This window comes from Catharus ustulatus, chromosome W, assembly GCF_009819885.2.
Source record: "Catharus ustulatus isolate bCatUst1 chromosome W, bCatUst1.pri.v2, whole genome shotgun sequence".
Lineage (NCBI taxonomy): Eukaryota > Metazoa > Chordata > Aves > Passeriformes > Turdidae > Catharus > Catharus ustulatus.
This window is the reverse complement of record NC_046261.2, coordinates 9247189-9260295: the sequence shown is the minus strand read 5'-3', so window position 1 is coordinate 9260295 and position 13107 is coordinate 9247189. Positions and strand designations below refer to the sequence as shown.

General features: G+C 44.5%; 1 protein-coding gene and 1 long non-coding RNA gene across 6 annotated transcripts in view; one reads left to right on the top strand and one right to left on the bottom strand.

The window, feature by feature from the left end:
* Nucleotides 1–13107, bottom strand: part of LOC117005078 (transportin-1-like) — a 189411-nt gene that overhangs the window by 51379 nt on the left and 124925 nt on the right. For 4 of the 5 annotated variants that reach the window (XM_033076326.1, XM_033076327.1, XM_033076328.2 and 1 more), the window contains exons 6-7: nucleotides 1783–1889; nucleotides 1117–1250 (exon numbers count right to left, since the gene is read on the bottom strand). In XM_033076326.1, the coding sequence (XP_032932217.1) occupies nucleotides 1117–1250; nucleotides 1783–1889 (241 nt within the window). Of the gene's footprint in view, nucleotides 1–1112; nucleotides 1251–1782; nucleotides 1890–13107 lie in introns of those variants that run through there. The other variant, XM_033076330.1, reaches the window with a different exon arrangement.
* On the top strand, nucleotides 3707–5052 carry LOC117005080. Its single transcript, XR_004419765.1, has 3 exons — nucleotides 3707–3873; nucleotides 4011–4144; nucleotides 4224–5052. It is a non-coding gene; the product is annotated as an uncharacterized LOC117005080 (long non-coding RNA).

The following is a 13107-nucleotide window of genomic DNA, read 5'->3' as shown; positions in this document are numbered from 1 at the left end:
ACAGATTGCTTTTGAATATCTCCATGGATGGGGACTCTACCACCTCTCTGGGTAACCTGTGCCAGTGCTTGGTCACCCTCACAGTAAAAAAAGTGCTTCCCAATGTTCAGAGGGAACCTCCTGTGTCTCAGTCTGTGCCAATTGCCACGTGTCCTGTCACTGGACATAACTGAAAAGAGCCTGGTTTTCTCTTCTTTGCACCTTCCCTTTGGGTATTTATACACATGGATGATGTCACCCCTGAACCTCCTCTTCTCCAGGCTTAACAGTCCTAGTTTTCTCAGTCTTTCCTCATAGGAGAGATGCTCCAGTCCCTTCATCATCATTGTGGCCCTTCACCAGACGCTCCAGTAGCTCCATGTCTCTCTTGTACTGGGGAGCCCAGAACTGGGTACAGTATTCCAGACGTGGTCTCATCTGGAGGGTGAGGGGAAGGATCACCTCTCACGCTGGCAACACCCCAGCCCAGGATGACATTCACCTTCTTTGTGGCAAGGGCACATTGCTGGCTCATTTCAGGGTAAAAGCTACTGTTCTTGTTGATAAATATTAGCAATAACAAATTAATTTTGGAATCTTTCTTCTATACTTCTGTTACTTTGGAGAGATCAATATTGTATTAAAGTAAAAGAATGTTGAACCCATTTAATTTGATCTAGTTGAAAGATAAAGAGTTTTATAAGTTTTGGTGGAGTTAAAGCAAAAAAATACTTTTCTGCAAGAACTCAGAAACCATTATCAACAAACGATTTTTCACTCGCATTGCTGAAGTCATAACAAAACAAATGCAAGATAGTTCTTTCTAATCAGAATTTGAAATTTTAACCACAGCATTGAAATTTTCATAATAATATGCAAATTCTTAAAAAATAATTTGATTTTCAAAGTCAGACAGATTCTTGATTTGGAAGATGTATAAAGAGGTGAGGCTGATCTATTAACTAAGATAAGTGTGGAAATGACTGATGCATAAAATTTCTGTGCATTATCACATTTGCATATGCAGGATCATTTTAAAAAACTAAGAATGTTTTAAACTGATCTACAAAATATCAACCTCACTACTCATGTAAATACATTTTTAACAGATAACTTTAGTATAACATCTAAACCTACCTTATTTTTGGACTGCTGTGTTTGAAGAACTGCAAGAATTTAGGTATCATGATATTGAGTGGTCGGTCCAATACATCACTATCTAAAATTTCAGCAGAATCTTCACATATCTTCTGAAGAGCACCAAATGCACCCTGTTTAAAAACAAAATTAAACAAACACTCCAAAGCAAAAGAAAATCTGTTATTTTACGTTTTGAAGAAATCAAAATTTTCCGGGTTTTTGCAGAACAGGTAATTTTAGCAAAAGACTGCAGTAAACTTAACTAATTAACAAAGTAAATTTAGCTAACTAAATATGGAATTAAATTAAAACAGCCTTAAAGATGTTTTATTTAAGCACTTTATTTTGTCATCTGTAAGATCTCAAGCTGGATGAGTCTATAATAGGTAAGTGGTAATTTTAATTTTAACATTCAGTGTTCATTTATTTAATCATATTTATAAAAATGCTTAAAAGCGTGATTTTTTAAAAAAATCAGACAAGATTTTTCTCCTCATAGCTTAAAACAGTTGAGCTGGTATTTATTTTCCTTTATAAATACTGTAAAAAAGATTATATATGTGCATACATACCCACAAAAATACTATACATATATATAGTATCTATGAAGAAAGGTAAAAAATAATCAAATTTACATGATAATACATTTCAAAGTCTCCTTACTTCACAGGTATTGTAATCTTCAGAATCCAACAGGCTACAAAGCTTTGGTAAGAGGTCAGGCCAATTCTGCAATTCCCCTTTTGAAGCAATGGTTGTTATCAGAATGCCTAAGTGAATCAGAAGAATAAAAGAAATGACATCTCATATATCTTCACAGGTTTCACACCATTTTTTCTTATTTTACTATTCTAAAAGATCTAAGGAGTCAAGAAATTTCTTGTTTTATTAAGAGCTATCAAGCATAAAAAGAGGAAGTACATTTAAATACAAATGATATTTGAAGGGCTTTGAAATGCAAAGGCAGGTTGCCCCTTCCTGCTATCATGAAGGGCTCAGATGTGAGAAGTCAATCACAAATTCCAGTTAAGGTAATAATCATGCCCAAACACTGCAGGGCAGGTTCTGCTCTAAGTTTACTAAAACCTGTACAAATCTTGACCTCCAGTAGAGTATCCATCTCAAGTCACCCCTGTCTTGGTTTAGTTTAGGTTTGTCAATTTTAATATACTCAATTTTCATTGTGGGATAGGATTAGGAGTAAAAACAAGGCAGGTCTAAAACGTAAAAGGGTAAAAAGAAGAACTTTATTAATAACACAGAGAAAAAAAAATTCAGAATAAGACTTTCAGACTACTTTCTCCTTTTTCCACATCTCTTAACAATTACATCTAAAGACACTTATTTAGTCTTTTATTTGAATAATTATTTCAGTTTATTTTAAGGAGAGGCGTTTCTTTTTGTTTTAGTTATAGGGATTTTTTTAAGAGTAAAAATAAAGTTTTTTGTGTTTTTACTTTCACGATTAGTATCCGTCAGGAAAAAATTTGCAAATTGTGAAACTCCTCTTATCTTCACAGGCTTTCTAGAGTTGTGTTTGTGGGCCATGATAAATTTATGGGGTATTATTTTTAAGGGTAAGTTGTTTAAAAGTTTTTTTTATTTCTTTATTTCATCAAATATCTCTGTTTATCTTTTTATTCTCTAGAACAGTGATCTCCCTTTCCTTTGGGGCAAAGGATTTTTAGGATTTTTTTCTTAAACACTTCAATCTTTCTATGTTTTTATTTTACAATTTATAGGAATTTTAGGAATTTTTAATGAAGTACAGTTTACATTATAGCTTACAAAAAGATTTTTTTCAGTTAACTTTTGTGGTATTTTTAATTTTTTTTTTCATTTAGAAACTGGGTTTTTACTTTACTGACTTTAGTGTATTTTTTAAAATTACTTTTTATTCAAAGGAAGATTGGAGTCTGCAAGTCTCATCCAAGCATTGGAAGGGTTAAAATTTCACACAGAAGCTGCATGGGCTGAGCCAGGCCATGCTGGAGCCGCGCCAGGATTTCAGGCCGTGCAGGCCATGCTGGGGGAGGCTGGATGAAACTGCAAAGTCCAGCAAGCAGATGTGTGTGATGGGGGGGGAGCTCTGTTAAAACGAAGCCCAGCTGCATTCCCCCAAGCCGCGGAGGTGGCTGAGGGGGCTTCGCTTCCCCACGGCTGCTCCGAGAAAGCGGCAGGGCCTCGCTGAGCTGTGACTACGCTGGAGGGGAAAGTTAGGATCTTAGTAAAGACTTTTCTTTCCCCTACCTATTATGGTTCCTGGTTGGAAACGGGAGGGGTGGGGCCCGGCGACTCCCGAGCCCACCCCTGCCGGCCAGGACGCATGGGGGGGCCGGGCCGGAGCCGAGCTGGGCTGGCTTTACTTGCTCTACAGCCGCAAGACAAAAGAGGATTTTTTCCGGCGTTTGCTTGCTTTGAAATGTGTCACGGATCGAACTAGCTTTTTTTATTGTTTTTTTCAGGCTGTTAATTATTAAATTAGCTTTTAATTGGTTTCACTAACTCACAAAGGAAGTTTTTATTGAGAAAAACTATTGTGTGTGTGTGTCTGTGGTTTTTTTTTTTAGGTGACTTTCATATAAAACCAGCACAACCCCCTATAGTAACTCAGACTGATAGCGCTGTAGATTTAATCAGCATATGCAGCTTCATAACCAAGATGCCTCGGCAAGAGCAAACAGAGCTCTGAAGATTACAAGAACATTGGATCCAGTCTGGCTGACAAGAAAGAAGATTTTACTAAGTAGAAATGTAAAGTTTGTGTGATGTTTCACTAAATGATTGTAGTAAAAATTACTAGCCTTCCTGTAAATGATATATAAGCATATGTAACACAGAGTAAAATCTGGATTCTAAACATGATTCAGTAGTCCCCATCTCTCTTTCAGTCGTTGATAATTGATGCTCCCGTGTGAGGAGAAGAACCGGACTAACCGGCAATCGGCGAACCCCTGGAACTGAAAAGTGTCAGTGAAAGAACGGCGTCTGGGCACAAAATCATCTGTCTGGAGCGACGTGACAGGTGAGCCAGGGGACATGAAGTATGGGACAGGATATATCCAGCAAGAGAGACATCTATAAAACCATGCTCACTGTTTTAGGCAAGCGTGGTTCCCCCATCCCCAAGCAAGACCTTAAGTCACTCCTACGATGGGTGTCACGCATGTTTCCTGATACCACCCCTTCTTCTATTTTCACCCTCTGCTACTGAGACAAGGTCGGCGTTAAGCTCTACAACCTGGCCACTCTCCCTGGCCATGAGCCAGAACTGCAAATGCTTCCTGCATGGAGGGCAGTTATAGATGCGATTAAGAAGCGGGAGGGGAGTGAGGCTGCCTGTGAAGTTACGTCTAAGACGGCCGTAACAACCATGCCGGACCGAGACCTGCCCAGGTCGCGCTCCCCGTCCCCTGTCCGCACGACCTCCCTGATGAGTGCCAGGGTTAGAGCCTGGTCGCCACCTTCAGTCCCACCTCTAGATCACCAGTGACCCCAGGGCGGCAGAACGCCTATCGCTTATACAGTGAACACTGACTCTAGCAGTGAAGGGGAATTAGACCCTTTTGACCCCGGCCCCAAAAAAGATCCAGACTTATTTCCTACGGATACGTATCATCATTGGTTACGGATAAAAAAGAAAGCCCTTAAGGACAGAGACTTTGATACTGCGGCAGAAATCTTTGTGGTCCCTGTGCGACTCGGCCCGAGGGGAGGAAACCCACAATGGGAGCCTTTGGGACACTCAGAAATTAAGGAACTGCGCCATACTGTGGCGGAATATGGTCTGGGGTATCCTTACTTCAGTAACTTATTAAGAGCAACTTTTACTACTCAACTCATGACTCCTCATGACGTTAAGTGTGGATGTTACAATTCCCCCAAAACCATCTACCCCTGGCATGTAGTTTAAAAGATAAGGTCTCCTAGATACCAAGGCTGAGCTGAATTCCTTAAGAATTTGGTCACTCTCCTATCACTTTGGATGATAATTGGCTAGAAATTAGTTTGTGTAATTGGTCAGTTCACCTTTAGAACTTTTGACTTAGATTGGATGCTGTCCTTTGTATAATTTTCTATTGGATGTAATTTCAATCCTACTTGAACCTATACATATGACTATCTCCCCCTTGTCTCTGGGGATCCTGCTCGACCACCCTTCCCATGAAATAAAAATTCTTGTGGAACACGTCCTGTGAAGGGCCTCCGGTCGTTCTCTGCTGGCTAATGTGAGCTGCTGAGTTTGCTGATCGATATCAACACTCCCAGGTCCTGGTAAAACACCTACCAGAGACAAGATAATAGCTTACAGTTAAGTCTCTGACAAATATTGTGCTTACACCGACACAATATGCAATATTCATGGTGCAATGGAAAAAAAGACTGGAAAATTTACTTGTAACATTTGCAGGGCACGCTAACCAAGCCCTGGCTGCCTTAAATATTGACCACCTGGCGGGGGAGGGGATGCATACTGTGAAAAACACGTTTTACTGTTTTGGTAAAATTTAAAAGGTTTAATAAAAAGACAATAGGAGACACACATAAAGCAAGAGGTCAAAACGGCTGGGTGCTTGGCAAGCTGCCAAGAACACACGGTTGCTTTGGGAATGCTTCTTTAAATACACTTTACAATACATCAACTTCTTGCATATTTATAGTTTTTCTTACATAGTAAAAATTTTTGGGAACTATTTAGCATGGCTACCTTTTGGGTTTGCTTTTTTAGAGCATGCGTGTTTTTTGGCTTGTGATTTTAATTTTCTTCTTATTATTTTTTAATTTGGGTGGTGGTCTTGGTTTTTTGTAGCTGGTGAGTGTTGATAATTGTCGTGTTAGCTGCAGGGTCTTTACTACACATTTACGGGTTGCTATTTTAACTAGGTGGGTAGTTTAAGCATACTATTTCTAAAAAACTTACGTCTAACTTTTGCTATTAAAAGAAAAGAAAAAACTTATATTTATACAGAAAAGCTATTTTAACATTATACATATAGCATTTATCTCAATAGTTGCGAAAAGTTAACAATATGTTATGTACTTATAACAATACTGACCCTAATGGCCAAGCTGCTTTACCAAGAGAGGCCCTAGAGGGAATGATGGAGGAAGCTCATCTGGCTTTCCTTAAGATTCCTGGTGCCAGAACCTCACAACAGTCTTTCATAAATATTAAACAGGTTCCCCAGGAACCCTATATGCAGTTTGTGGGCAGAATACAAAAAACACTGGAGAGACAAATTGATAACGATCAAGCAAGGGAGGTTGTACTCCTTAAACTACTATAGAAAATTCAAATCAAGACTCTTAGTGCCTCTTGAAATCCCTGCCCCCTGAACCTGAGTCCACATTGCTTCAAATGATAGAAGCCTGTACAGTAATTTCATGACCATAAGGCGCACCGGACTATAAGGGCACTGGAGTTTACTGGCAGGTGCTCAATTTGCAAACATTTTTCACAAATTGGTGTAGCCTTTAAACGCAGCCCCAAGCACCCTCCCCATGCATGGGGCCCAGCACTCCCGCCTGCCCCTGGCTGGCGAGGCGGGGCTCGGGGCAGCCGCAGCTGCTGCGGTTCAGGGCGGCCACAGCTCACACCTCAGGGTTGTTGTGGTTCAGGGTGGCTCGGGACCGTCCGCACCTCGGGGCGGCGCGGCGCTGCCCGCTCCCTCTCTCCCTGTGTGGCTCCTGCTGGCCGGGGGCTGCCCGCCCCCTCTCTCCCTGTGCGGCTGCCGCTGGCCAGGGGCTGGGTGGTCACTCTCAGCCCGCGCGGCCGGCGGGGGCTGGGACAGGGGGCTGGGCAGTCCCTCTCAGCCCATGAGGCTGCTGGGGGCAGGGACCGGGGGCTGACCGGTGCCGCCCAGCCCGCGTGGCCGCCGCTGGCCAGAGGCTGGCTGCTCCTGCCCACCCTCACGGCTCGACGCTCCTGTGGCACTGCCCCCCTTCGCAGCTCGGCTCACGGCTTGCACTTTTTTTTTGCAGCGAGGAGCTGAGCCGTGTGCAACAAAGTAACGAATTACTGGCAGTTTGCAAACATTTTTCACAGACTGGCGTAGCCTTTAGACGCAGCTCCAGGTGCCCTCCCCGTGCTGCGGGCCCCCGCACTCCCGCCTGCCCCTGGCACTGGCTGGTGCGGCTCACAGCTCCTGGCTACCACCGCGCGGCTGTGGGTCCCGGCTTCCCCTGCCCGGCGGCCGCAGCTGCCGCGGGCCCAGGCACTCCCGCCCGGCGCTGGCTGGTGCATCTCGGCTTGCAGCTCGGCCACCACAGCCACTGGCGACTCCTTCCCCCCATGCCCGGGTTGCGGCTGCCGGCGGCTCCTTGTTCCCCCTGTGCTTGGGCCGCAGGCCGCCGCCGCCCGGAGACTTCTTGTTCCCCCTGTGCCAGAGCCGGGGCCGGCGGCAGCTCTCTCCCTCCCCGCGCAGCTCCTGCTGGCTGCGGTTGCCCACTCCTGCCCTCACTCGCGACTCGGCGCTCCCGTGGCACGGTCCCCCCATTGCAGCTCACACTTCCGGGTTTCCGAATTTTGCAACTTTGTCCATTATATAAGGTGCACCGGACTATAAGGTGCACTTCCAGGTTCGGGGGAAAATTTTAGACAAAAGAGTGCGCCTTATAGTCGTGAAATTACTGTAATCACCTGAGGACACTGCAACATACCACAGCAGTTACCTATCAGGCCATGGGGCAAGGCATAGCTGATGTTTTTGCTGCCCTCAAATTAGTCCCTGGAAAGCAGTTGGTTTGTTTTGGTTGCAGGGAACCCGGGCACGTTAAAAGGGACTGCAAAAAAGCACAAATACAGAAAGTCAAGACCAGGGAGATGTGCCCTCACTGTCGGAAGGGCCCTCATTTTGCTAATCAGTGCCGCTCTAAGTTTCACCAGAATGACCAGCCTTTGCAGCAGGGAAACTTCATTCAGAGCACGGGGCTGAGATGAGTGCAGACACAAATCCCACAGCTGATGCAGCAACCAGGAGCAACCTTCAGCTTTCAACCGCCCAGCCCCCACCCGCCAGACCATCACCAACCTACGTGCAGACACCCCAGGCTGCGCAGGACTGGACATATCAAGTAATAACAAAGTAACGTTGTATAAAAGCACAGTTTTTTGTCTCCCTACAGGCATCTATTGACCCTTGGAACCCGATGAGAGGAGTGTTGGATTTGTCTTTACAAACAAACTCTGGGTCTACTGGTAGATAAGACTAGCATTAAGAGATAAAAAAAACAATGGGATTGATTCCACTGATTGATGAATGGGAAAAGATATTTGCCTTTACAAACTGTAGGTTTGCTTATAAATGAAACTGGGTACTGCAAGATGAAAGAGAAAATGGGGGGGAAACTATGAATTGTATAAGAATTAAAAATTAAAAGGGAGGGTTATACATTAGAGGGAAATCTTAGGTATCAGGCATTCCGGGAAGTCTGTGCCTCTCAAGTACCTCAGCCAATGGGGAAAGAGAGAGGGAAATGCAGCTGGGAAAATAGGATAAAAAGGAGGCTGCATCCTCCAAAAATTTGTGAGATCCCAGAGGAATGCCCCATGGCCTCTCCCTTTGTTCGAATAAAGCAAAAGGGACTCCTCTGTCTCCTTTTTGGACATAAACCTCTGGTGTTTGTGGACTAATTTTCCTGACACCGGTTACCATGCATTGTTCATAGGTAGATCATCTCCCTTGATAACAGGATTGTTTGTGCTGCCAGGAGTCATAGATTCTGACTCAGTTGGGGAGATAAAGATTATGGCTTGGACTCCCCAGCCTCCCTGTGTGGACCTGGCCAGAAACCAAAATAGCCCAACTCATACTTTTCCCGGCAGCACCGCTTTCTGCTGCCCCGATAGCAGAGAAGAGGGGAGGCAGGTTTGGTTCCACAGATTCTTTGGACACAATGTATTACATCTCAGTGCCCCACATGCCAATGCAAAGTAACTCTGAAAAGCAGGGATATAGTCTTAACAGGCCTTATTGACACTGGTGCATATGTAACTGTTATCTCTAAAAACCAATGACCCGGTGATTGGCCATTAACGACTGTGCCTCAGATGCTCTCAGGCATGGGGGGGGATAGTCAAAGCCTGCAAAACCAACACTTGATACAAATTACAGGACCTGAGGGTCAGATTACTACAGTCAAACCTTTTGTGTTGCCTGTCCCCTTGGTTTTGTGGGGGAGGGATGTATTAGCTCAGTGGAAAATTTTTATGCAGTCAAATTTTGCCTTGGGGGTCACTGGAACACGTGGCACCTTCAAACTGACTTGGAAAACTTCTGAACCAGTATGGGTGAGTAAGTGGCCCCTATCATTGCATAAACTGCACGCATTAACAGAATTGGTTCAACAGCAACTCCAGAAAGGGCATATAGTCCCTTCTACCAGCCTTTGGAATTCCCCTGTGTTTGTTATTAAAAAACAAACAGGCAAGTGGCGTTTGCTCCAAGACCTCCTCAAAATTAAAACAGTAATGGAGGAAATGGGAGCCCTGCAGCCTGGTCTCCTCTCTCCTACCATGATCCCTCGAAATTGGCATTTGAAAGTCATTAATTTAAAGGATTGTTTTTTCAACATTCCTTTGCATCCTGATGATGCTCCGAATTTTGCTTTTTCAGTTCCTAGCACAAAAATGCAGGCACCCTTGCAGTGATATCATTGGATTGTTTTACCTCAGGACATGAAGAATTCTCCTACTCTTTGCCAGTGGTATGTTGCTAAGATCCTCAGTCCTGTTCAACAACAAATGCCTGATGTTCTTTTGTATCATTACATGGATGTTATTCTTATAGCAACTGAACAACAGGAGGTCATGAAGAAACCCTTAGCTCTAGTCACTGAAGCTGTGAGTCAGGTAGGGCTTTGCATTGCTTCTGAAAAGGTACAAGAATACCCTCCATGGAGGTATTCGGGATGGTGCATTGGAGTCCATTCAATTCCTCCCCGAAATCTACAATTTCAGACTAACGTTTGCACCTTAAAAGATGCGCAAAAACTTTTGGGAGCAATTAACTGTCTGTGCTCCCTATTAGGAATCTCAAATGCAGAGCTGACTCCTTTGTTTGAACTGCTAAAAGGAGACTCAGACATTTTATCACCTGGACAACTCCATTCACAGGCTGAGCAAGCGCTGCAGGGAGTTTGTGATGCCTTAGCAAGCCAGCAGGCTGCATGCTGGGCACCTGAGCTGCCTTTCCTTTTAATAATCTTGCACCCAGCAAACAACGTCATACTTTGATATTTCAATGGGACTCCAATGCACCAGACCCTTTGCTTGTCATTGAACGGATTTTTTTGCCACACCAAGTGACAAAACAATCAGTACACAACATGAAATGATGGCACAATTGATTATTAAAGCCTGGCAGACACTCACTTCTCTGGCAGGAGTGGATTTTTCCACTATTTTCATGCCCCTTACTACCTTTTACAGTAATTTCACGAATACAAGCCGCACCAATTTGACTAAGATTTTGCTCCTAAACCGGAAATGCGACTAATAATCAGGAGCGGCTAATATGTGAATAATTTTCTGACATTTACAACCTCAGAAGTGCCAGCCAGAGTGCCGATCCAAGCTGCTGCAAAGTCGGCATTTTGCGATTGTTACAAATTGCTACTCTGTTGCACCACGGGTGGAGCCTGGCTGCCTGCAGGCAGCATGGGGGGCGGGGAGAGAGGCGGGAGAGCTCCCTCCTTCCTTCCTCTACCACAGCCCGGGGGAGAGACGGGGGGCCCCGTGCCGCCATTGCCGCGGCTCGGGGAGGAGAGGGGGGACCCGGGCCGCCCCTGCCGCGGTTCTGGGAGGAGGGGGGGGACCCGGGCCGCCACTGCCGCGGCTCGGGGAGGCGGCGGGGGGCTCCGTCCCTGCCTGCCACCACAGGGCAGCGCCGGGTTGTGGTGACCGAGCCCAGTGGCAGCGGTGGCTGGCCCCCAGTGGCCCTGTTGAGCAGCAGCGCCAGGCTGGGCTACCTGGCCCCGTCAGCAGCCCCTAGCGGGTTGAGCCTGCACAGCCTTAGCTGAGCCAGTAAACCCCGCCCTGCCGCCGTTCTGTTACTATTTGGCAACTTTGTTGCACGCGGGTCCTCGCTGCGAACGACAGAGCGGCTTATATTCAGGTGCGGTTTATTTATGGACAAAAAACGAAATATTTGCCAACACCCAGAGATGCGGCTTATACTCAGTGCGGCTTGTATTCGTGAATTTACTGTATTTGGATTGGATATTTCAGGAATCTGAGGCTATTCAGATGGCCTTTGCTGAATTCAGCGGGTAAATCTCAGTACATCCTCCAAAATATAAGCTTTTAACATCTTTATTTCAATTGATAGAAAAACCAAAGAGAAGTGAGGTTCCACTTAAAGCCTTAACAATAGTCACAGATGGTTCTGGTCACTCCCATAAATCACTGGTGGTATGGAGAGATCCCTCATCTGGTACTTGGAAATGAGATGTGTCCACAGTTGAGGGGTCTCCCCAAATAGCTGAACTAACTGCTGTTGTCAGACCTTTTCAGAAATTTTCTGATCGCTTTAATTTGGTAACAAATTCAGCTTATGTTGCAGGAATTGTGATGAGAGCTGAAGCATCAGTTTTGAAAGAGGTTGAAAATTCATGACTTTTTAATTGGTTGCAGCTCCTTGTTTTTTCCTTAGAAAATAGAATATCTCCTTACTTTGTCATGCATATTTGATCATATACAGACCTTCCTGGATTTTTGGCTAAAGGGAACCGGCAGACTGATGTTTTAATAATACCTGTACAAAATCCTGTCTTACCTAATAAAATGGAGCAGACTAAATTGAGCCATTCCTTTTTTCACCAGAATGCTGCTGCTTTGATTCAAAACTTTGGCATTACTAAAGCCCAAGCTTCAGCAATCATCGCTGTTTGTCCTGATTGTCAAAGGTGTTCTTTTCCCTCTAATGCAGGAGGTGATAATCCCAGAGGGCTTCAAAGCCTTTAAATCCGGCAGACAGATGTTACCCATTTTTCTGAGTTTGGCCATTTAAAATACATTAATTCCTCTATTGACACCTTTTTTGGTGCTCTTTTTGCATCAGCCCATTCAGAGGAAAAAGCTAGGTCTGTAAACACTTTACTGCTGCTTTTGCAACTCTTGGTATACCTTCTGAGGTGAAGACAGATAACTGCCCAGCTTATACTTCCCATCAAACTGCTGCCTTTTTTGCTCTATGGGGAATTACTCACAAAACAGGTATTCCTCATTTCCCAAAAGGCTGATCTATCATTGAATGAGCTCATGGCTCTCTCAAGGGAGGGGTGGAGATGGTACCCCTGCCAAGAGACTGCAGAAAGCCCTTTATGTTTTCAACTTTTTGAATTGTTCTTTTATGGACCCCAATCCACTGATTGTTTGACATTTTAATTGTAATTCACAATTGCAACTAAAGGAAAAGCCCCCTGTTTTAGTAAATGACCCAGAATCCCGTAAAATACTGGGGGCTTATCCTTTGATCGCCTAGGGAAGAGGCTTTCCATGTGTCTTCACAGAGAATGGTCCCAAGTGGATTCCAGCAAACAATGTCAAGCAGTTTCAAGAACCCCTGATTGCATCACCTGAGGATTCAACTGTAATACCAACATCTGAGGAGGACCCTTGTGAACAGGAGCTTGCCACCACATCAGCACCTGCTTAACTTCTAACTGATTTATGCACTTGGGAAAATGGTTCGGATTACCTAAAGGTATCAGGGTTTACAGGGTTAGGTTGTCCTAATGTGTAAATGATTGTAGTAAAAATTACAGTAATTTCACGATTATAAGCCGCACCGGATTATAAACCGCACTTCTGGGTGTTGGCAACGTTTGGGTCTTTGTCCATATATAAGCCAGACCTGATTATAAGCCGCACTTTCATTCCCAGCAAGGATACTCGTGCAACTTTCCCAAAGTTGCCAATTAGTAACAGAATCGCGGGATCACGGGGTTTACTGGCTTGACTGGGGGCTGCTGTGGCCTTGCACTTCC